The sequence below is a fragment of the Sus scrofa genome, chromosome 6 (assembly GCF_054392235.1).
Source record: "Sus scrofa isolate SSC_HxYL_T2T_F1_AM1 chromosome 6, Sscrofa_HxYL_maternal_Yorkshire_Landrace_v2.0, whole genome shotgun sequence".
NCBI lineage: Eukaryota > Metazoa > Chordata > Mammalia > Artiodactyla > Suidae > Sus > Sus scrofa.
This window is the reverse complement of record NC_139388.1, coordinates 93047911-93072497: the sequence shown is the minus strand read 5'-3', so window position 1 is coordinate 93072497 and position 24587 is coordinate 93047911. Positions and strand designations below refer to the sequence as shown.

The 24587-nt window shown below is 48.5% G+C and overlaps 1 protein-coding gene across 10 annotated transcripts; it reads right to left on the bottom strand.

Moving 5' to 3' along the window:
- Nucleotides 1-286: 286 nt before the first annotated feature.
- Nucleotides 287-24221, bottom strand: TMEM39B (transmembrane protein 39B). Of its 10 annotated transcripts, none has more exons than XR_014807399.1 (10): nt 22135-22252; nt 18966-19092; nt 18253-18472; nt 17572-17655; nt 17095-17249; nt 8227-8563; nt 6824-7011; nt 5822-5924; nt 2263-2383; nt 287-757 (listed from the first exon to the last, which is right to left on the bottom strand). XR_014807399.1 is itself a non-coding variant. In XM_084963692.1 (9 exons), the coding sequence occupies exons 4-9, from the start codon at nt 17623-17625 to the stop codon at nt 515-517; spliced, it is 1098 nt and encodes a 365-aa protein (XP_084819818.1). In that variant the 5' UTR covers nt 17626-17655; nt 18253-18472; nt 18966-19092; nt 22083-22252; the 3' UTR covers nt 287-514. The 10 variants fall into 10 exon arrangements, 6 of the variants coding, with proteins under 6 accessions (XP_084819818.1, XP_020951455.1, XP_084819817.1 ...); XR_014807398.1 differs by having other exon boundaries at nt 5832-5924; XM_084963692.1 differs by lacking the exon at nt 5822-5924 and having other exon boundaries at nt 22083-22252.
- Between the last annotated feature and the right edge of the window lie 366 nt (nt 24222-24587).

Below are 24587 nucleotides of genomic sequence, written 5' to 3'. Positions count from 1 at the left end.
CCATGAGCTGTGGTGTAGGTCAAAGATGTGGCTCAGATCTAGCGTTGCCATGGCTGTGGTGTAAGCTGGCGTCTACAGCTCCAAATGGACCCCTAGCCTGGGAACCTCCATATGCTACAGGTGAGGCCCTAAAAAAAAAAAGACAAGGCCTGCCTCTGCCATCTCCTCACCTCTTCTCCACTGGAGAAGGCAGAGCTGCCAGGGGCCCCAGCAGCCACACACAGGGCTTTCTGGCCCAGAATCCCACACCTCTGCTATCCACCTGACCGGCAAGAAGAGAAAGAAATACAGGACACGGGTTTATTGGGAGTATAAAAATAGGACTTTTTCCCCCCCTGATAATCACATCAATTATCAAAGAAAGAAACAGTATGTAACAAAAATACAAAGCTCTGGTGGATTTTTTTTGTCTGTTTTTGTGTTTTTTTTGCCCTCACCCAACCCTCCCCAAAAGCCCCCTCCCAGAGAGCCCCTGGCTGAAGCCTGGATGTGGTCCCTGGGGTCGCCCTGGGGCTCAGGAGAACCGGTGGTCTAGGTCCCTCTGGGGGTTGGCAGAGTACGAGTAGGCCTTGCCCAGTACCAGGCGGTCCCGCAGCAGCTTGAAGAAGGCGTAGTAGTTGCTGAAGAGGATGAGTGCCAGTGAGATGGTCTGGTGCCACTTTTCAGAGGACATTAAGGAGTACAGCTGGTAGACGATGACCGCGCCCTCCAGCAGCAAAAGGATGTTGAGGATCCGCAGGGGTTTGCTGAAAAAGAACTGCCGGGGAAAGAGTAGGCAAGGGCTGGAAAGTATGGCCCAGAAGCCCCCCCTCTTGGATGGGGGTTCTGGGTGGGCCAGTGAAGGGGTCAGGCTCTTGGGGCCCCATGCAGACCTGGGTGGGGAGGAAGCCTCTGGAGGGTTGGGCGTGGACCTTGCTACCTCTGCCTTTGTTTGTGGTGTTCTTTCTGCCAATACTGCTTAAAACACATAAGTTGTTTAAGATCCCTAATTGACTTCTTTCTTTCATTTTAGGGCTGCACCTGTGGCATATGGAGGTTCCCAGGTTAGGGGTCGAATTGGAGCTGTGGCTGCTGGCCTACGCTACAGCCACAGCAACACCAGATCCGAGTCACATTTTTGACAGCTTTTGGCAATGCTGGATCCTTAACCTACCAAGCAAGGCCAGGGATCAAACCAGAATCCTCATGGATACTAGTCGGGTTCTTAACCTGCAGAGCCACAATGGGAATTCCATTTTTTGTTTGTTTGTTTGTTTTTTAGGGCCGCACTTGTGGCTTATGCAAGTTCCCAGGCTAGGGGTCGAATTGGAGCTGCAGCTGCCAGCCTACTCTATAACCGCAGCAGTGCCAGATCTGAGCAGCGTCTTCAACCTGTACCACAGCACATGGCAGCACTGGATCCTTAATCCACTGAGGCCAGGGATCGAACCCGCATTCTCATGGATACTAGTTGGGTTCGTTATCCCTGAGCCACAGTGGGAACTCCTGGGGAGGTCTTTAGGGGCTACTGCAGTGGGGGCAGAACGTGAAGGGAAGTCCAACCCTTTCAAATAGAGAAGCACCATGTGGTCCCCTATACATCAAATTTTACTTTATGACCATGTTGGAAAAAAGGATTTTGACAGTAAAATGGAGACCAGCCCAGATGCTGCTGAGCGGCCCTTTTCCATAGTGCTAGGACCATCAGCCATTACCATTATTTTCCAAGCTTCCCAGTAGGAAACCTTCGGAACAAGTAAACCCTCTAAGCCGATTTCAGTACCTGAAACCTGGGATAGCCCTGGTATTTCTCTCATACACAAGGTTGCGGTGCAGACTGATTGCAAGGATACACAGAAGTGCCTACCACAGTGCCTGGCACACAATAAGGAATGATGACGTTTCTTTGCTTTTTTCTTTTTTTTGGAATCCAGTTCCCAGACCAAGGATTGCACTCAGGCCACAGTGATGTAAGCGCCAAATCCCAACACTAGACCACCAGGGAATTTCCAGAAATGATGATCGTAGTTATTCTCACCACCAAGAACCCCTCCTTTTATCATCTCTTCCACTGCCACTCAATGTTTTCAAAGATCTGGTTCCAAGTGAGCTATGTTTATGACGTGATCACTTGCATGGCTGTTCCTGGGCTGCATGTGTGCGCTGTCTTCTTTGGGGTTTGGGAAATAGTGAAAATAGCCTTCTCCTGCTATGGCATCACCTTTCTGCCTAGTTTGCCCTCTAGATCAGGCCCCACCCTCCTTCCCAGGGGAGGAGACTCACGTGGAAACGGAAGTGAGAGACGTCGGAGGGGATGGCCACGTTGTAGTGGCCCACTGCTTTGTAGACGTTCTTGCTGTGCTTCACCAGCACGCCTTGTGGCCACATGCACTCTTCAGTCCACCTGGAGACACAGCCCAACAGAATCCCTTATACCCGGCTCACCCACACAAGGGGATGCTGGAAGACTAGGCATGGGGTGACCAGCAGGGCTCTACTCCCATTGCTATCATTCAGACACAGTGACTTTCCTTTTCTGGGTCTCAGTTGCCTCTTCTGTAAAGTGGGGTAAGAATCATGAGAAAGCCACTGCCCTGGGAGTAGGGAGGGTTAGGGCTGACATTCATGTCTCTGAGGGATTTTAAGAAAACCCTCTTCCCTCCCTGGGCTCATTTTCTTCATCTAGCCTCCAATCAATTTCACCTCCAGCCTCTAAGCAGTCCACCACACAGCTGCCTAAGCTGAGGGGTCTTTGGTATATTTTTTTTGGGGGGGGGCATACCTGCAGCATATGGAAGTTCCCAGGCTAGGCAGGGGTTGAATTGGAGCTGTAGCTGTTGGTCTACACCACAGCCACAGCAACGGTGGATCTAAGCTGCATTCTTTTTTTTTTTTTGTCTTTTTGCCTTTTCAGGGCCGCTCCCATGGCATATGGAGGTTCCCAGGCTAGGGGTCGAATCGGAGCTGTAGCCACTAGCCTACACCAGAGCCACAACAACGTGGGATCCAAGCTGCATCTGCGACCTACACCACAACTCATGGCAACGCCGAATCCTTAACCTACTGAGCAAGGCCAGGGATCAAGCCAACATCCTTACGGACATTATGTCAGATTCTTTTGTCTTTTTAGGGCTGCACATGCAGTGTATGGAAGTTCCTAGGCTAGGGGTCCAATCGGAGGTGTAGCTGCCGGCCTTTGCCATAGCCACCGCCACAGCCATGCAGATCCATAACCCACTGAGAGAGGCCAGGGGTCGAACCCACATTCTCTCATGGTTACTAGTAAGATTTGTTTCCCCTGAGCCATGGAACTCCTTATGTCAGACTCTTAACCCACTGAGCCACAATGGGAACTCCGGTTCTGTATTTTTTGGCCAACACCTGTGGCATGTGGAAGTTCCTGGGCCTGGGATTAAACCCACACCACAGTAGTGACCCAAGCCACTGCAGTGACAATGCCAGATACTTAACTTGCTGTACCACAGGAGAACCCTGGGTGGTCTTTGGAAGATACCAAGCTGAACCTGACAATTCTCTTCCCCAAACCTTTTCAAAGCTTTCCAGTGCTCCGGGAGTCAGGTCCCCAAGGATTTGGCCTGGCCTCTAGGGCTGTGTGGACTAACACTGCACAGAACCTGCTCAAGCTTCCGGCTCATCCAGCACACCTAACTGCTCCTGCCTCTGCATAAGGTGCTCCTCCCCATCGGACTGCCCTTCCTGATGCTTCATCTTTCTGGCAGGTTCTTTGTCATCTTTTGAAATCTAAGATCCTCCAGAAAGCCTTTCCCAAACTCCCCAAAGAGTTCAGGAGCCTTTTTTTTTCTTTTTAGGGCCACATCCAAGGACTATGGAGGTTCCCAGGCTAGGGGTTGAATCGGAGCTGTAGCTGCCAGCCTATGCCGCAGCCACAGTCACGCAGGATCTGAACTGCATCTTCGACCTACACCACAGCTCACGGTAACGTCGGATCTTTAATCCACTGAGTGAGGCCAGGGATCAAACCCGCAACCTCGTGGTTACTGGTCCACTCTCCTCAGTGCTTTGTCAATTATTTATCTGCCTGTATCCCTCATTGGTCTGGGAGCGCTGATGGGAAGGGATGGTGTCCAATTTATTTCTGTGTCTTTGCAGCACATCACAAGGCCTGGCACAGAGAGGCCCCAGTGAGCATGCAGATAAGGTTTTTGGACCAGGGAATATTTTTTCAGTGTTCTGTGAGACCTCTCAGTAACTCCAAGTGTCCGGGGCCAGAGGACTGAGAATCACGTCTGCAAGAAGCTCACTCTCATGCTCTTGTCCTATTGATTTCTTCATTTAAAAACAGTTACCAGATTATACACAACAACACGGATGAACTTTGTAGACATTATGCCGAATGGAAAAAACTGGACCCAAGAATACCTACTGTATAATTTAATATATGTGTTTTGGAGGCAAAACTAAGCTATGGTGAAAGGAAGTGAAAAGATGCTTGCCAGGCGGAGGGGGTCATGGGGAAGGGGCATAAAGACCTTTCTGAGGGGCTGTAAATGTTCTATATCTTGATGGGGGATGGGCTACATGGGTGTGTATGTCTTTATCAAAACACAAAGAATTGTATACTTGAAGATTTGTGGGAGTTCCCACTGTGGTACAAAGGGATTGTCGGCATCTTAGGAGCCCTGGGACACAGGCTTGATCCCCAGCCTGGCATAGGGGGTTAAGGATCTTGTGTTGTTGCAGCTGTGGCTTAGGTCACAACTGCAGCTCAGATCTGATCCCTTGTCTGGGAACTCCATGTGCCACGAGATGGCCAAAAAGAAAAAAAAATATTTGTGCATTTTGCTGTATGTAAATTTTATCTTAAAAAAAGGACTATACATACACACACACACACACACACACACACACACACACACACACACACACACACACACAATTTGCTGTGGGAGTTCCTGCTGTGGTGCAATGGGATCAGCAGCATCTCTGCAGTGCCAAGATGCAAGTTTGATCCCCAGCTCAGCACAGTGGGTTAAAGGATCTGCTGTTGGGCAGCTGTGACGTAGGTCGAAACTGCAGCTTGGATCTGATTCCTGGCCCAAGAACGCCATATGCTGAGGGGGGCGACCAAAAAAATAAATAAACAAACAAAAATTTGCTGTGGACCTATCACAAGCCAGGCATTTTTCCAGAAGTGAGGAGACGGTCGACTGTTTAACAGACAAGGACCCTGACCTCCAGGAGCTTTAGTCCTGGAATGACAGGCAAGTAACTGAGCAAACACAGCAGAAAGCGTTAGGTGCAATGATCATGGGATTGTGGGGTCGGGGGAGCAGAGGGCAGGGCATTGAACCTATCCTGGGTGGTCAGGAAAGTGTTCCTGGAGGAAGTACAATGCTGAAGGATGAACAGAAATTAAACAGGAAAGGGAAGCTGGAAAGAGCATTGCAGGCAAAACACGCATCATATGCAAAAGCCTGGATACAAAAGAACATATAGACTTTGAGGATCCAAAGAGACTGGGTCTGGCTAGAGAGGAGTACAAGTCTGGGCGTGGGAAGAGACAAGGCAGAAAGGGCTGGCAGGACCCTGTTCATCACGGGGAGTCATGTGAAGGAGCCTGGGTCTTATCTGGGGACCACGGTGAGCCATGGACGGGTTTATCCCTATGTTCAGCCATGGAGTATTTTTCCACCCCCAACCCCCTCAGAGCCTGAGGCTAACCAAGCCCCCATCGTCCCATAATACCCATCCCTTTTCTGAACCACTTGGATGAAGTCTGAGAGGGACCCTGATTAGCATGGAGGGCCAATGTCAGGAGGCTTGGCCTCTGTGGCCTCCCTTTGCACCTCTGTGGGCCTACCTCTACAAACCTGTCCTAGGGGCCTCTTCTCTGCCGGGCTTTGTGCTGGGCCCAAGACTCAGATGTGATTCAGAGGTGATCCCAGCCTTGAGGAGCTTCCAGTCTAATGGGGGAATACAGGCAGGACAATTAGCATAACCTGGGTGGAACCACTGTGATGAAGGGCTGTGGAGAGGCTAGGCACCGGGAAGGATGGGTCAGGCTGAGGGGAGGACAGCCCAGCACCTAAGGGCTCCTGAGCAGGGTGACTTCTGCCTTTGCTCTGAGGGCAATGCCAGCCTGCAGCTGGGTCCCTTTCAGCTCCCTCATCCTAACTCTGTGTACACAGCCGTCACCCCCACCAGACTGTGAACTCCTCAAGGGGTCTCATCTAAGCCATTTGCTCCATGTGGTGGTCCTCCCCTGGCCAGGGTATGTCGTCAACTAACAGAGACCATTTCCTGTTATCAGATGGATGTTTCTAAGGCACACTTGGGAATGGGTCCCTCCACTGTTCAAAACCCTCCATAGCGCCCCTCTGCCTTTAGGTCAAAGTCCAAGCTCACAGCAGCTTGGATACACAGCACCAGGTCTGGGATGGATGAGGCGGAAGTAAATGTTTGCTGAAAAAGCAGACGACCCACTGACTGGATGGATGAGTGAGTGGAAAGAGGGAAGCAATGAATGGATGCGTGAGCAAATCAGTCAACGAGTAAGTCCGTGAATGAGAAAGTCAATAGGTCCATGAATTTACCACCTGCCCCCCACCCTATCTCCAGGACACTGAAAGTTACCCAAGGACAGGGGACAGGTCCTTCCTGGGCCCTGCAAAACATGCTCAAAAACTATTTGCTCTGCTGTTGGTCTTGCCAAAAAAAGAAAAAAAAAAGCTATTTGATAACTAAATAAATGAATTGATGAGCTGCAGGGGGAGGGGAGAGAATCGGTTAGGGGAGGTTGCTAGTGACTCCAGACATTGATCAGGGGAGCTGGGGTTGGGTGAGTCAGGGAAGGGCAACTCACGGGTGCTGCAGCACGTTGGAACACAGCGCTGGGTCCACCTTCTGCCAGCAGCCCAGGTGGGCAGCGGCCTTGTGCAGCAGGTCGCAGTAGCTGGCAGGCAGCAGGTGCTGCATGAGGATCACTGAGGTGCTGATGGACACCAGCAGGAAGAGCTCGCAGGACCAGCGCTTGTCATAGTAATGTGTGTTCTGGGGGCAGTGGGAAGGTGGGTAAGGCCTGGGACACCCCTAATGGCCTCCCTTCCTCCCCCTTCCCTGATTCCATCTGCCTCGGAGGTCCAGACAGCCCCAGAGACCCGGGGGTGGCCTGAGACCAAGGATCAAACACCTAACAAAGGCGGCTTAATGGTGCACTTAAACCCTGTGCTCACTGCTAAGTTTTCTACACAGAGAAATGCTCCCACTGCCAACCACTCTGAGTCAGAGAACAGGGTCTGCGGTCCAACAAAAATGAGTTCAAATCTTGGCTCTGCTGCTTATTCGCTATGGGACCTCAGGTAAGTCATTTCACTTCTCTGAGCTCTAGCGTCTTCATCTATTTTTTTCTTTTTCTTTTTCTTTTTTTTTTTTTGCTTTTTGGGGCTGTACCTGTGACATATGGAAGTTCCCAGACTAGGGGTTGAATCAGAGCTGCAGCTGCCGGCCTATACCACAGCCACAGAAACATGGGATCCAGGCTGCATCTGTGCCCTATATCACTGCTTACAGCAACGCCAGATCCTTAACCCACTGAGTGAGGCCAGGGATTGAACCCGCATCCTCTTGGATACTAGTTGGGTCTGTAACCTGCTGAGCCACATGGGAACTCCAAGCTTCCTCATCTATGAAGTGAGGGTAAGAGTAACCACCTCTGAGAGACTTGAGCAGGATTATAACGTTCTTGAAAACTCTAGCATGTTGTAGGTGCCTAACAGACAAGAGGTCCTCTCAACCCCCATCATCCAGGGCAGCCCATCCTTGGAGAAGTGTATCCAGCCCATTGTCAGCTGGGGAGGTCCCTTCCCAGATGGCCCTACAAGCCAGAGACAGAGAGCACAGGCTTTCAGCATCACTCAGACCTGGATGAATCCTGGCTTTCACACTGAATGATAAAGCAGGACCCTGAGACGTGCCTGTGCCGAAATGGCCACACTGAAATACAAAGTCACTGCCTTTTGTTGTCAAGTGATGTGAACAACAATGACATGGCCCCCTCACTGGCTGGGTGACCTTGTGCAGGCCACTTCCGCTCAGTGAGCCATGTTTTTTCCACTCTAAAATGAAAGCAGTAGTCACTCTGGCCAAGAGAACAGATGGGAATCTCATCCAAAGCAGCAGAGTTACTTATGCAGGAGTAGCAGGAGGGCTCCTGGGGGGCAGGCAGCAGGGTGAGGCCCCAGCCCTCCCTGGGTTAAGCTAACGCACCTTCACGAACCAGACGGGCACAAAGGCCACGTAGTAGGCACTCAGCATGGAGCTGACCAGCACTTCCTTCATGCGCCAGTTGAAGTCCATCTTGAGGAACTCCACCTCGCTGCGGATGAGGCTTGGCGACAGGCAGCAGGCGTGGGTGGGCATGGCATCTGGGCCATACAGCTGCCGCGTGTGCTGCTTCCATGTCTCCCGCAGCGTCAGCAGGTAGTCCCGGCTCCGTGCCAGGCCACTGACTGCCTCCCGGGGACCCATGGAGGCCATGTGGCTGAAGAGGTTGGTCTTGCGGAGGTCACAGTTGAGCTGCAGGAACGGAATGTACATCCCAAACCTGCTGGGGAAGACAGCGGTGAGGGCAGGCCTGCCCAGGGGCCAGGATCCCGACCCTTAACCACTGAGGGACTTTCCTCCTCAGACTTTAGGTCTCCTGGCTGCTCAGAGGGGAGACTTCACCCATCCTTCTAGCCATCCAGCCTCCCAGCCAATGGTCAGCCATTCAACATGTTAACACCGAGTGTGCGCCAGGCATTGTGCTGAGCAGCGAGGATGCAGTGGAAAGCAAGACATGAGTTCTGGCCTCACAGTCTATTGCTGACCAGCAGGAGTCACCATGGCCCACGTTCACTGGCCACAACCCATACTCCAGACACTGGACTCAGTGCTTTACAAGCATTCTCTTCTTTTATTTCTCCTAACTCTGTTAGGTATTGTTATTTTGTGGCCTTTTCAGCTGAGGAAGCTGTAGCTCAGAAAGGTGGAGTGGGAGTTCCCGTGGTGGCGCAGTGGTTAACGAATCCGACTAGGAACCATGAGGTTGCGGGTTCGGTCCCTGCCCTTGCTCAGTGGGTTATCGATCCGGCGTTGCCGTGAGCTGTGGTGTAGGTTGCAGACGCGGCTCGGATCCTACGTTGCTGTGGCTCTGGTGTAGGCCAGTGGCTACAGCTCTGATTCGACCCCTAGCCTGGGAACCTCCATATGCCACGGGAGCGGCCCAAGAAATAGCAAAAAGACAAAAAAAAAAAAAAAAAAAAAAAAGAAAGGTGGAGTGGATTCTGAAAGGTCACACAATGAGTAAGGAAGTAATGAAGCTGGAATTCCAATCCAGAACTGCCTGGTACCAGAGATCAAGACAGATAGCCAACAAATACTATGGGTAATTCATTAATTTAAAATGTACGTGTTGGAGTTCCTGCCATGGCTCATCGGTTAATGAACCCGACTAGCATCCATGAAGACACAGGTTCGATCCCTGGCCTCGCTCAGTGGGTTAAGGATCCGGTGATGCTGTGAGCTGTGGTGTAGGTCGCAGACGTGGCTTCGAGGCCACGATGCTGTGGCTGTGGCCTGGGGACCTCCATCTGCAGCAGGTGCAGTCCTAAAAAGACAGAAAAAAAAAAAAAGTACGTTGTATGTGTTACCGCAAAAGAGAGGTAGAAACTGTCACGAGTGCATGTGTTAGAGGCAGCTTTTTGTTCTGCAGAGGAGGGTAGTTCAGGAACAATATTTATTGTGTGTCTATCATGTGTGAGGCACTGAAATGGGCCCCTGAACAGTACAAACTCATTCCTCTGAGGAGTACCCTAAGGTCAGAGCTGAAGCTAATTATTCAAGGGGTGGAGTGTGTGGCTGGTATCTTTTAAGGAGAAAACTAGACAGACCCATAACCCAGAAGGGAAGATAATTAATGTGGAACTTTGTGATAGGTGCACTTTACATGCATTCTTTGTTTTTTCATTTTGTTTTAGTTTGTTTGTTCTACATTCCCATGCCACAGCAGTGACCCGAGCTGCTACAGCGACTACACTGGATCATTAACCTGCTGTGCCACAAGGGAACTCCTGGTTTAGTTTTTTTAGGCATTCCTTGTTTTAGTTTACACCTTTCAATTTCCCCAGGTCCTCAGACACAGCTGCAGAAGGGTCCCTGGGCTGCTACCAGGAGCTAGAGCCAATAAGAGTGCTGTTTTTTTAATCTATAGCAATGTTTTCTTCCTTTATTCTGAACTTCCAAGAAGGAATATATGAGTGTCCTTGGGTACTCCTACAATTAGTCTCTTTGGGTTTTGCTTTCTGGTCTATAAAATGGGAAAGCTACCACTTTCCTCGAGGTAAGGTTCAAGTACAATAACTTAGAAAATTTAGGTTAAGGGCATAACCTTTGTGGTCACATAGGCCAGGATTAAAATCCCAGCTCTGCCACTTACTAGTGCTGTGATTTAGGGCAAGTTATGTCACCTCTATGAGCCTCGGTTTCCTTCACTTGTCTTAAGTTACATAGGCCATGTTGATTCTCTAGGCTCAGACAGGCATTATGGTAGTGTTTTTATAGATACTCTGTTTTAATCTTTGCAACAGTGCCCAGCATGGTGTCTGGCCCAGAGTAGAAAATCAGCACAATTTGTTCAGAAAAGAAGCAGGCCAATGATTCTGTGGGCCAGTAAAGAACACTGAAATGAGATTCCCAAAACACTCTGCTCGGTGGGAATGAGGGAGTGGGGCACCTACATGAATGTACAATGGCCTCTGACTCAAACTTAAGGACAATTACTTAAGAATCTTTCTGGAGGTCCCGTTGTGGCACGGTGGAAATGAACCCGACTAGTATCCATGAGGATGTGGGTTTGATCCCTGGCCTTGATCAGTGGGTCAGGGATCCGCCGTTACCATGAGCTGTGGTTTAGGTCGCAGCTGCAGCTCAGGTCCCACACTGTTGTGGCTGTGGTATTGGCCAGCAGCTGCAGCTGCAATGTGACCCCTAGCCTGGAAACTTCCATATGCCATAGTGTGGCCTTAAAAAAAAAAAAAAAAAAAAAAAAATTCCTGGCTTTGCCTTTAAGAAGGACAGTCGATACAATTAAATTGTTTGGTAATGGCAAGTGGCTGCTCTGACAGGTCACAAGTTAGGAACAACTTCCCATGCAGGACGGCAGACTCCCTTTCATTCTCTCCACCCAAGATGTGACAGGATCAATGTAGAAAATACATACAAGTAGAAAAAAGATACACATCAGCAAAAAAAGGATGGGAGTGGGGGTTATCAGTATATAAGTGATCCCGACAAATTCAGAGAGCAGTTGGAAACATGCTGACAGATGAAGAAGGAATCAACATCTAGAGCAGTGTTGTCATATAGAAATAGAGTCACATGTGTAATTTAAAATTTTCCATTAGCCATATTAAAAAAAGAAATTATTATTATTATTATTATTTTTGCTTTTTAGGGCCACACTGACAGGGTATACGTAAGTTCCCAGCTTAGGGGTTGAATCAGAGCTATAGCTGCCAGCTGACACCACAGCCACAGCAACACTGGATCCTTAACCCACTGAGCGAGGCCAGGGATCAAACCTGCATCCTCATGGATCCTAGTCAGGTTCATTAACTGCTGAACCACAAAGGAAACGCCAAGAAATTAATTTTAATACTCTATTTTACTTGACCCAAAATACATAAAATATTATTTCGACCTATAGTCTTTATTTATGAATGAGCTTTTTTACTTACTTTCTTTTTTTGAACTAAATCTTCAGAATCCAGTATATATTTTATAGTAATAGCACATTTCAATACAACCTAGCCCATTTCAAATGTTCAATAACAATAGGCAGCCAGAAGCTACTAAACCAGAGAGCACAGGTCTAGAATGTGCCAGGACAGAGCTGCACTGGGCATAGGAACTTATCTGCCCAGACTGACCCCGAGAGAGACTGGCTTGAAGTGAGCATATCTGATAGAGGGTGGAAGTGAGAAGCAGGGCAGAACAAATGGGATTAAACAAAGACCTGAATTTGAGTCATTCCCTCTATTCTCCCACATGCCTGACACAATCTGCCCTGAAGGATTCTTCGCTAAAGAAAATGAATAAACTGAGGAGACCCTAAGGTCTCTAATGAGGGCATCCTAGAGTAATAATAACCCCTCCTCTTTTTGGCCTATGGGGGCCCACACCCTGACAGCTAGCACCTCACTCACTCATCCTAAAGCAAAGTCTACTGGTCAGTGTGCTCTGCCCACACACTTAGAAGAGCCAGCCACACCTCTCACTTACATATACAATGGCAGAGGGAGAGAAAATGCATCCCAAACCACTCATCCTCCACTCTTAAATGTAAACGGATAACCAAAGAAACTAACTACACTTAGAAAACCAGCAGCATGAAACCGAAAAATGGGCCCCAGGGTAAAGACAAAATTGAGGGAATATAAGATTTTTAAAACAACAGAATGCTATGCGAAAAGACAATCGGAAAACAAGAGGCCTTAGAGATGAAAAACTATGATTGCTGAAAAAAAACTCAATAAAAAATCTGGAAGATAGAGTTGAGAAAATCTGCCTAAAGGCAAAGTACAAAGAGAGAAAAAAGACAGACAGAGAGAGCTACAGAAAGAAAGAAAGAGGGTAAGGAGGGAGAGAGATAAAAAGTATGAGGGAAAATGTAAGAGAAACAGATGACCAATCTTTGAGGTCTACCATCTGATGAAGAGAAGTCTCAGAGAACAGGAAAAAAAAAAAAAAAAAAAAAGGAAGGGAAGATATTACCAAATAAATAATAGAAGAAAAAAAATTTTTGTTGTTGTTGTTGTTTTAGGGCTATACCCATGACATATGGAGGTTCCTAGGCTAGGGGTCCAACTGGAGCTGTAGCTGCTGGCCTATACAACAGCCACAACAACGCCAGATCCGAGCCATGTCTTTGATCTACACTACACTCATGGCAATGCTGGATCCTTAACCCACTGAGCAAAGCCAGGGATTGAACCTACGTCCTCATGGATACTAGTCAGATTTGTTTCCACTGAGCCACAAGGGGAATTCCATACTACAAGAAAATTTCTCTGACCGGAAGAAATACCCAAATCCCCAGGTTAAAAAAGTCCTAGAATTCTAATAAGATGGATGACAAAAATTCCACATCAGACACCTCCTTGTGAAATTTCAAACAATCAAAAGATAGAATATTCTTGAAAGTTTTCCAAGGAAAAAAACAAGTTATCAACAACGTAACTGGAATGAAACTAGCATCAGACTTCTCATTAGAAATATTGGATGCTAGAGACAATGGAGCAATATTCAAAATTTTGAGAGAGTATGAATTTGAACTTAGAAATCTACATTTGGCCAAACCATCAATCAAGTATAAGGGCAGAATAAAGACATTTTTAGACATGCAAGGACTCAGAATGTATATACCTCCCACATACCCCCTGTTGAGGAAATTACCTGATAATGCGCTCCAGCAAAATAAGGGAGAAAACCAAGAAAGAGGAAGACATGGGATCCAGGAAACAGTGGATCCAACCCAGGAGGGCAGCGAAGGGAAGTCCCAGGCTGAGAGCTGAACAGCAGGCCTAAAGAGCAACCACTCCAGACTGGAGCAGGAGGATGGAGGGCTCCAGGAGGGATGTCTTTGGGGGGGAAAAATGGACTCCAGGCAACAGGTAGCATGATTGACAGGCTGGATAAACGAGGATATGATGAAGGCCCATCATTCTTTTGTCAACAAGAAAAAAGAAAGGCAATTAGAAACTCCAAGAAAAACAAAAAGCTATATAAGAAAGTTACAATCTAAATATGAAGCAAAATGTGGTGTGATTTTAAGCAACTGATGGAATGTAAGAAAAGAGAAACCATTTGACCTTGACACTAGGAATTTTCTTTTTCAAGAGGCCCAAGATTATAACTCAGTAACTTAGAAGGAATTTTGTCTATGCAGTGAATGATATTTTCATATTCATAGTAATATCAAGGCTACTTATTAGCTTTTAATTTTTAGAATTAGCCTTAGACAAAGAATGGAAGACTTAAATGTGGCTATATAGGAGAATATGAATGTCAAGTATGACAACATAAAAGAGTTCAGCTGCCAGGAAGGGAGAGGAGGGAGAGGGGAGGAAAAGTGGATGGGTAGGGCTCCTAATATTATGTTCTTATAGAAAAGGGATTAAGACATTGACTATTACTATTATTATCATTTTTGCTTTTTTAGGATCACACCTTTGACACATGGAGGTTCCCAGGCTAGGGGTCAAATCAGAGCTACAGCTGCTGGCCTACACCAGAGCCACAGCAACACCAGATCTGAGCCACATCTGCAACCTACACCACTGCCCATGGCAATGCTGGATCCTTAACCCACTGAGCAAGGCCAGGGGTCAAACCTGCGTCCTCATGGATCCTAGTCAGATTCGTTTCTGCTGAGCCACAATGGGAACTCCGGCATTGACTATTATTGATGGAATAAAAATACAAGCATAACAGAAAATTAAAAACAATAACAGTTATCAAATACTAGAACTAGAACAGTATGGATGGAAAGTGAACTAAATCTTCATCTGTCATTCAGAGGGAATCAATGTATGTGTGCATATACGTGTGTGGGGGGGTTGTGTTTGTATTTGTACAGAACATTTACTTCCAGGATATACAAGAAACAAGAAACACTAATGTTTACCTCTTGGAAGGGAAACTTGGTAGCTGGGAGACAGGAGTCCAGGGAGCTGACATTTGCATTCTACATTCTTTTCTATACACACATACATACATATATACACATATTTTTAGGGCCGCACTCACGGCATATGGAGATTCCCAGGGTAGGAGTCAAATGGAGCTGTAGCCACTGGCCTACGCCACAGCCACAGCCGCAGTCGCAGCCACATGGGATCTGAGCTGCGTCTGTGACCTACAGCACAGCTCACAGCAACGCCAGATCCTTAACCCACAGCGAGGCCAGGGATCAAACCTGGGTCCTCATGGATACTAGTCAGATTTGTTTCTGCTGAGCTACGACAGAAACTCCTACATATTTTAATTTTAATTTTAATGAGTTAAACCTATTATCCAACTATAAAAATCAATCAGTAAATTTTTAAAAGAATAAACAAAAGCAAAGGGATACTAAAATTATGGAGGTAACTCAAAAAAACACTTAAAATGAGAAACCAATGAAAAAAGTTGCTTTTCAGAGGTAGGACAAAAAATCTGAGGGTGGGGTGAAAGGCTGTTTTTCTTCATAAACTTTCCAGCACTAATAGATTTGATTTTTTACAACATGCCTTACATTAACAAAAATTTTTGTATTGATTTATTTTTTGCTTTTTAGGGCCACACCCATGGCATATGGAGGTTCCAGGCTAGGGGTAGAATCAGAGCTACAGCTGCTGGCCTACACCACAGCCAAAACAACACAGGATCCAAGCCACGTCTGCGACCTATGCCATAGCTCACAGCAATGCCGGATCCTTAACCCACTGAACAAGGCCAGGGATTGAACCTGCATCCTCATGGATGCTAGTCAGATTCGTTTCCACTGAGCCACGATGGACACTCCCCAATTACTGATATTTCCAACCAGCACATCCTGGAGGGCCATATCTATCAGAAACATTAAACATATCTTTTGGTGCAGTAATTCCACTTCTGGGGATCTGTTGTACAGAAATACTGGACAAGTGTGCAAAGATAGATGCAAAAGAATATTCCCTGCCCCACTGTTTCTAATAGGGAAAAGCTCAGCTTTTGAGCTCAAACAACTCAAAAGTCCACCAAAAGAAAACAAACAGAACACAATGTGAAAAGTCTATTCAATGGAAATACTATGAGGCCATTAAAAAAAAACAACAAAAAACAAGAGGCAGATTCATATATGTTGCCATGGAAAAATAACCAAATTACATGACTGTGTGAAAAATGTAGTCAACAGTACAATATTATGCACAGAGATCAATCCCATTTCTGTTTTTAAAAAGTGTGTATGTGTGTGCACTTGTAGACAAAATCTTGAAGGATATGCTGCAAGTAATCATTTTCTGGAGAACTGAGATTATGTGAGATTTTCACTTTCTATGTTCAAAGCCTGAAACATATATCACTCTTATAATTAAAAAAACTAGACGTTCCCTGGTGGCCTAGCAGTTAAGGATTCAGTGTTGTCACTGCTATGGCTCAGGTTCAATCCCTGGTCCCAGAACTTCTGCATGTTGTGGGCATGGCCAAGATAAAATAATAAAAAATAAAAACCAGTTATAACTAAAGCAAGTGTGATCGTGCTCCTCCCATGATAGTGCCCTTTTGGTCACGCAAGATATAGAGGGAGGACTGTCTAGCTCTGAAGCTTCCCAGGGAACAGAGCTGGTCCAGCCCGAGGAAGTTCATGACCCAGAAAGCCCAGGGATTGGGAAACTACTGTTAATGCCTAAGCAGCCAGCAGCCTGCCCCAGGAATGGCCAGAGTGGACCCCTTGCCAAAGTTCTCCCCACTTCCAGGGCAGAAAGGGGGCAGGCCTGGGCTCCGCTTAGATACTACCTTTCCATCCTTAACCATCTGAGTTCTGGCAACACGGAGGGAATGAGTGAGCAAAGCAGACTCACAGACATACAGATATGCTTGTATGGAAACACACACACACATGCTGCATGCACAGACACCCACCCAGAAACACTCACACATGCAGGTACTTGCATGCACATAGACCTGGGGAGGAACTGAGAGATTCCATAAACGCTAAGACACACAGGAGACAGGGAAAGAGAAAGAACCAGAGAGACTGGAAGGGAAGAGAGAGGAAGAGGAAGCCTGTGCACCATCTCCCAGGAACTGTGGGATATACACTCGGACCTGAGCCCCATCCTGACTTCCCCGTCAGTGGCATCTCAGGGAAACAATGCCTGTCTCAGTTTCTGCTCTTGCAAAAACAGGCTAATCGTCTTGATCTCAGGGTGGCGTTGTCAGACAATATGAGAGGGTACTGTTGCTGTCTGCCCGTGAGGCTTCTGGGAGCAGGGACCTGGTGATCCAGCCACACTCAGGGCAGAGGTCAGGAACAGGTGCTAGGTGGCGAGGGGTGAAGTGAGGGGTACTCACGGATAGCAGAGGAACAGGAGGTTCAAGAAGGAGTAGGTCCTGAAGAGGTGGATGAGGGAGCGGCACAGACTCCAGCCTGTGGCCGTGAGAACGGTGAAGCGGGTGAGGAACAGCAGGATGGAGCGAAAGAGGGAGACCTTCCCCCTCTGAGAAGCCTGGGTCAGGGCGAGACAGGACGGGATGGGGCTTTGGATGGAGGCCTCAGGGGCTGTGCCCAAGTCCCACCCAGCACGGCCCGTGAGCCCACCCAGGGAAATGTGGGGCAGCAAGCTGGGCAGAAACTGGCAAAGCAAATCCTTCCCCTCAGCACCCAGTAAACTCCGAGAGCCATGGGTTGTGACTAATGTTCTTCAACCACGTTCAAAGGGAGCCCCGAGGAGACGCCTGGAGGTGGAAGGGCTGGGCCCGTCTCCTTGGCATTCCCAGGGTGAAAGGGAAGTCCCAAAGTCCCCAGGCCAGCCTCTGGGACCCAATCACCTCCTTCACGATGGACCCAATGAAGCGGCGGCCCAGAACGATGGTGGTCACCATTAGCAAGTTGAAGTCGATCAGGTGGAAGTTCTGTTGGGGGGGGGCGGGCAGAGGCTGGGGGTCACGTGGGCCCCCTGCCCATATATGGGCTTTTCACATACCCACTTCCCCCTGCCCAGTCCTTTCCACTGGGACTGTCCCCACTCTCTGACCTTCACAGGCCTCTAGCTGAGTCAGACCAGGAAAATACCTAGAGGAGTAGAACAGGACCCAGAGGAGGGAAGTGGGACAGTTCCTGGAGATAAGAGAGTGGTGTGTGAGCCTTCTTGCTCCGATCACTGGTGCCCCTGTCCCTCTCCTTCTGCAGAGAGCTCCTGCTGCTCCGTGAAACACTCACGTATGCCTGTGACTTTCCCCGCACAGGACTTAAGGCTCTGTGCTCCTTTAGACAAAGTCTGTGTCAGATTCATCTCTGCTACCCTTACAATGCATAGTGTGGCGCTGAGCACATTAGGGGTGAGCGTTCAGGAATCATCCATTTCCTGTTCCTCCTACATGGCCAGCACGAGGCCAAACATATGGGGTGCCTGCTAAGCCATGCTAAACTGAAACCAAATGTGTTTGTGTGTGTGTCTCTCTCTCTCTCACACACATACACACAACAGGGGGTCCCAGCTGGGCACCTACCAGGGAGGTGTGAGAGGGTGGGTGGGAGGGTGGATACCACCACACTGTCTTGTAGATATTGATGTAGTGGACGAAGAGGGCTATGAGCTGACAGAAGAAAAGCTGCAATTCAAATAGAATGCTGGCCTGGACTGGGAGCTCGGGGATCTTGCAGTGCTGCAGGGGCACAACCGTCTGAGTGGCCAGTGGAGGGCTGGAGAGGCCCGTCCCAGAACTGCTCCTGGAGGTGGGAGGGAACAACATCAGAGGCTGACCTGAGAATCCTACCAAGGGCTGCTGGGGCACAAGAATGTCGGGTCAGATCAGAAAAGCAGTTCAGGGCAAGGATGGAGTCTTCCTAAACCTGCCTGCCAGACAAGGGAGCTGACATAGCCTTGTCCTATCCCTAATCTTATTCTGGCTTTCCAAATTCCCCAGGAAGAGAAGGAAGATTACATCCATTTTATAGATGAAGAAAAGGAGGCCCACTTGTCCAAGCCACGAGCAAATCAGGAGCAGAACCATAACTGGAATCCTGGCCTCTGGGGTCATTACAGTATGTCCCAATGGATTTGCCCCAGGGAGCACCCTCTAGGACTTTGCTGTTGCTCCCTACCCTTCAAGCCCCCATCTGGCATCTGGAGTATCACATCCCCGAGCCCAGTCAGGGAGTGTTTTGTCCAGATGGCTCCTGTGAGCCCACAGTGAGGGGCAAGAGACAGAACGCAGTTTACCTGGTACGGGAACGGACACTGGTGACAGATGCGCTGGAAGTGTGGCCCCCACCAGAGCCCCCAGAAGATCCTGGCTCACAGAGTGGATTTCGACAGTAGGATGTCCTGTTGGGACCTCTTCGTCCTCCTGTGGGGCTCAACATAAGGTAGATCCTCAAGCCAGAGGGCATATATCAAGGATACCAGCAATGATATTGGATCCGTTACCTGGTGTCTCATTCTGCCACTTTTTTTTTTTTTTTTTTTGGCCTTTTGCCTTTTCTAGGGCCGCTCCTGCCGCATATGGAGGTTCCCAGGGTAGGGGTCCAATCGGAGCTGTAGCCACCAGCCTATGCCAGAGCCACAGCAACGCCAGATCCGAACTGTGTCTGCGACCTATACCACAGCTCACGGCAATGCCAGATCCTTAACCCACTGAGCAAGGCCAGGGATTGAACCCACAAGCTCATGGTTCCTAGTCGGATTCGTTAACCACCGCGCCACGATGGGAACTCCTCATTCTGTCACTTAATCAGACATTCCTCTGACATTATTCCTAGACCCTGACTACCTCTTCAAACTCATCTCCTATCATTCTCTACTGCATCTCCATGCTCCAGCCAGCCTGGTCTTTCTCTCCTTGGGCAAACCAAGCTTGTTGCTACCTTTTACAGATGCTATATCCTCTGGAGAGCTGTTCTCTGCCATTTGGTAAGTATCTGCCCCCATAACTTTCTATCTTATTTCTATTTTTTTCACACTTCAACTTTTTTTTTTTTTTTTTTTTTGGTCTTTTTGCCTTTTCTAGGGCCACTCCCACGGCATATGGAGCGTCCCAGGCTAAGGGTCTAATTGGAGCTATAGCCGCCGGCCTACACCAGAGCCACAGCAACACAGGATCTGAGCCGCGTCTACGACCTACACCACAGCTCATGGCAACGCTGGATCCTTAACCCACTGAGCAAGGCCAGGGATCGAACCCAAAACCTCATGGTTCCTAGTCAGATTCATTAACCACTGAGCCACAACGAGAACTCCTCACACTTCAACTTTATCTAATTCATTCGTTAACATATTTATTGTCTATCTTTCCCACTGGAACAGAAGATCAGTGGAGTCACTATCTTTTTCTTTTTTTTCTGGGCTGCACCTGCAGCATATGGACGTTCCTTGGCTAGAGGTCTAATTGGAGCTGTAGCTGCCGGCCTACGTATGCCACAGCCACAGCAACACTAGATTGGAGCCACATCTGTGACCTATGCCGCAGCCTGCAGCAATGCCAGATTTTTAACCCACTGAGTGAGGCCAGGAATTGAACCCACATCCTCATGGATACAAGTTGGGTTCTTAACCCACTGAGCCACAACAGGAACTCCAGCAGTCACTATCTTGATTTTTTTTTTTTTTTTTGGCCACACCTGTGGGACATGAAGTTTGCAGACCAGGGAACTAACCCATGCCACACCTGCAACCTGTGCCACAACTGCGACAATGTCAGATCCTTAACCCGCTGAGCCACAAGGGACTTCCTTGGTCTGTCTTTTCCACCGCTGTATCCTGTCCCCTTACCACAGTGCCCACCATAAAGCAAGGCTGCAATAACTACATGTTAATGAGGGAATGAACCCAGCAAGGTAGGTTTTCCACAGATTGGGAAACTCAGTTTTCACTGTGTCATAGGTAGTCTGGGAGTCTGGGGCTTGTGCTCTTAGCGTTGGTGAACACTGCTCCTTTTGGATACTCTAAGTCTCTGTAGGCTGACACTTCTGGGTACTCTTGAAGTTTCTGCCTGCAGGACCCAAGATCCAGCTCAAGGAGCATCCTGGATTCTCATGGTCAGGTCCTAGGGCCTGAGCACAGTGTCAAGGATATGGGCTCTGGAAGAATGCTGGACCCACAACCTCTTTCTCTAGGCTTAGCAGCCTAGCCCAAGGTCCCAGGCACTGCCCTGCACAAAGATCCTGGGCACCACCCTAGTCCCACTGAGTTATAGCCTGTTCATATCTCCTCATGGCAGCACAGGAACCTACAACCACCCACCCACCCACACACACCCCTGCCCTAGCTTCTAGCCTGTAAGCTCTACACACACACACACACACACACACACACCCTGCCCGTAAGCTCTACACACACACACACACACACACACACACACACACACACTAGCCTGTTCATATCTCCTCATGGCAGCACAGGAACCTACAACCACCCACCCACCCACACACACCCCTGCCCTAGCTTCTAGCCTGTAAGCTCTACACACACACACACACCCTGCCCGTAAGCTCTACACACACACACACACACACACACACACACACACACACACACCCTGCCCTAGCTTCTAGCCTGTAAGCTCTACACACACACACACACCCTGCCCGTAAGCTCTACACACACACACACACACACACACACACACACACACACACACACACACACACACACACACACACACACACACACCCCTGCCCTAGCTTCTAGCCTGGAAGCTCTTCCCACACATCTCCAAAAAGTTCTTGTCCAGGAGCTCTGCCCCCAACCAGACCCCAGCTCCAAAGCTCTGTTCACGCACTACTGTACCTGGCTTAGGAAACCTCACACAGGCACCTTCAGTCCGAATGCTCTGCCGACACCCACTCTCCCCTCTTTAGAAGCTCTGCACCCACATAAAGCCCCTCAGCCCAGAAGCCCCACCCACACACACTTGTCAGCCCAGAAAACCCGCCTACAAGCCAATAAAAGCTCTCTCTGCCCAGAAGCCCGGTTCCAGAGTGGGGTCCCTTCTTCTGCAAGGTCTCCTTCCTGCTCCACCTCCCCCAGTACAAAGCCCCTGGAACCCCGAAAGTTTGCCCCTGCACTAGGGCCTACAGCACACGGACTCCTCTCTTAGCATCAAGGCCACGCCTACTGCCAAACCCCGCCCTCTCTAGTCCTCAGAATGGGTCCTCACCAAAGCCCCCAGGAGCGTCTACATTTTAGAAGCCCCTCCCTCCGCTCCAATGTCCCGCCCCCACAAGAGGCCCCACCCGCAAAACGAAAGGAGGGGGCGGGGTCCCTCTGCGACCACATCCCCTCCCCCTCCCCTCGCCAGGATCCTGTCCGCGTGGGGGAGCAATTAGCAGCTTGGCCAACCTAACCCCCGAGCGCGCCCGTTGCCGGGCCAAGCCGGACCCGCGCTGCTCACCCATCTCCTCCCCCCGGCGTTTTCTGCTTCGCCGCCGCAGCTTCTGCGGGCAATATGTCGGAGGCGACGGCGGCCGGGAGAGGACTAACCGCCGCAGCCCAGTCCCCGGGTATCAGCTGCGCGCTACCGCTTCGCCGCCAAATTTGCATACAAGGCGGGCTAGCAGTTGGGGGCGCGCTTCTTAAAGGGGCCGCGCGGACAAAGGCAGAGCCGCGCGCTCTTTGTCTCGCGGTCCTCCACACCCTTCCTGCAGCTGCTGCCGAATAACCCAAGAGAGAGGGAAGCTGTCTCCTGCTCTTCCCTTGCGTACCTTCTCTCAGCTCCTCTTCGAAGATAAGGGAGGAGGTCAGAACCCCTCTCGGTTCCTGCATCCATGAGTGGTCCACTGGCGCCTCAAAACTCGCTTTGTCGCAAATTAGGCTTTTTTTTTTTTTTTTTTGAACTCAGTGAATTTATTACATTTACAGTTGTACAATGATCATCACAACCCAATTTTATAGCATTTCCATCCGAAATCCCCAGCGCATGCCCCCACCCCCCAACCTGTCTCCTTTGGAAACCATAAGTTTTTCAAAGTCTGTGAGTCAGTATCTGTTCTGCAAAGTTCATTGTGTTTTTTTTTCAGATTCCACATGTAAGTGATAGCATTTGATGTTGGTGTCTCATTGTCTGAATGACTTCGCTTAGCATAATTTCTAAGTCCATCCATGTTGCTAAAAATGCTGTTATTTCTTTCCTTTTAATGGCTGAGTAATATTCCATTGTGTATATGCACCACATCTTTATCCATTCCTCTGTCAATGGACATTTGGGTTGTCTCCATGTCTTGGCTATTGCAAATAGTGCTGCAATGAACATTGGAGTACACGTGTCTTTTTGAGTCATGGTTTTCTCTGGATAGATGCCCAAGGCTTTCATCTTTCTCTTTGGCCTTATTGTTCCTCCGTTTACCCCAATCAAAACCTGGGAGTCACTTCCTCTGTTCCATCAACCCCCACAACCAATCTTCCACCTAGTCTTGCTGACCCTAAGTTCTAGTTATTTCTCTTATCTGACCCTGCTCTTCTCTCACCACCTTAGTTCAAATCCTGATTTTGCCAGTTCCAAGACTTGAAATCTTGTTTCTTGCTCATTACTAGTAATATTCACTTTAAGGGTCTTGGTGAGGATTAAGTGAGATAATGCATGTAGAACAGTTTTGTTTTAGTTTTTTTATTTGTGCATGTGTGTGTTTTCTGTTTTGGGTTTGTTTTTTGTGGTTTTTGTTTTTTTGTTTTTTGTTTTTTGTTTTTGCTTTTTAGGACCGCACCCGCAGCATATGGAGGTTCCCAGGCTAGGAGTTGAATCTGAGCTGCAGCAATTGACCTTCGCTACAGCCACAGCCATAGCCACGTGGGATCCAAGCAGCGTCTATGACCTACACCACAGCTCACAGCAATGCTGGAGACTTAATTCACTGAGCGAGGGGGTGAGGCCAGGGATTGAACACTCATCCTCATGGATACTAGTCAGGTTTGTTACTGCTGAGTCACAGTGGGAACTCCTAGAACAGTTTGTTTTAAGAAAAGTTAGCCATCATTACTATTATTATGTTTGGCAAGTACTTAACACAAAGCACTCAATAAATGAGGTACTAGCACTCATTATTTCTATCCTCATAGGACTTACAAAGCTGTCTTAATCACATGGTACCCCATCACTTTAGCATGGTGTTTGACACATAATAGATAATAATATTCAATTAATTAAGTGATTTAGTAGATATTTAATTAATATTCACAGAGCTTACAGTTAAGTGGGAGGAGATGGACAGAAACAAAAATAGTAAATTCTGGGGGTTCCTGTCATGGCTCAGCGGAAATGAATCTGACTAGCATCCAAGAGGATGCAGGTTTGATCCCTGGCCTTTCTCAGTGGGTTAAGGATCCGACGTTGCAGTGAGCTCTGGTGTAGGTCTGGGATTTGGCTCAGATCCCGTGTTGCTAGGGCTGTGGCGTAGGCCAGCAGCACAGGTCCGATTCGACCCCTAGCCTCAGAACCTCCACTTGCTGCATGTGTGGCCCTAAAAAGACAAAAAAAAAAAAAAAAAAAAAGTAAATTCTGTGTTATGTTAGAAGGGAATGATTCCTGTGGAGGAAAACAGGAAAGGGGGATGGGAGGTTGCAATTTAGAGTCTGGCTTCATTTAGAAGGTGACTTTTCAACAAACACTTGAAAGAAATGATTGTGTCAATCACACAGGTATCTGGAGAAAGGGGGCATTCCAGGCAGAGAGGAAAAGTCATTGGAAGGGACCTCAGGTATGAGCCTGCCTCTAGTGTTTTAAGAAACAGCAAGGAAGAGTCCCTGTTGTGCTCAGCAGGTTAAGAACCTGACTAGTATCGTGAGGATTTGGTTTTGATCCCTGGCCTGGCTCAGTGGGTTAAGGATCTGGCGTTGCCCCGCTGTAGGTGG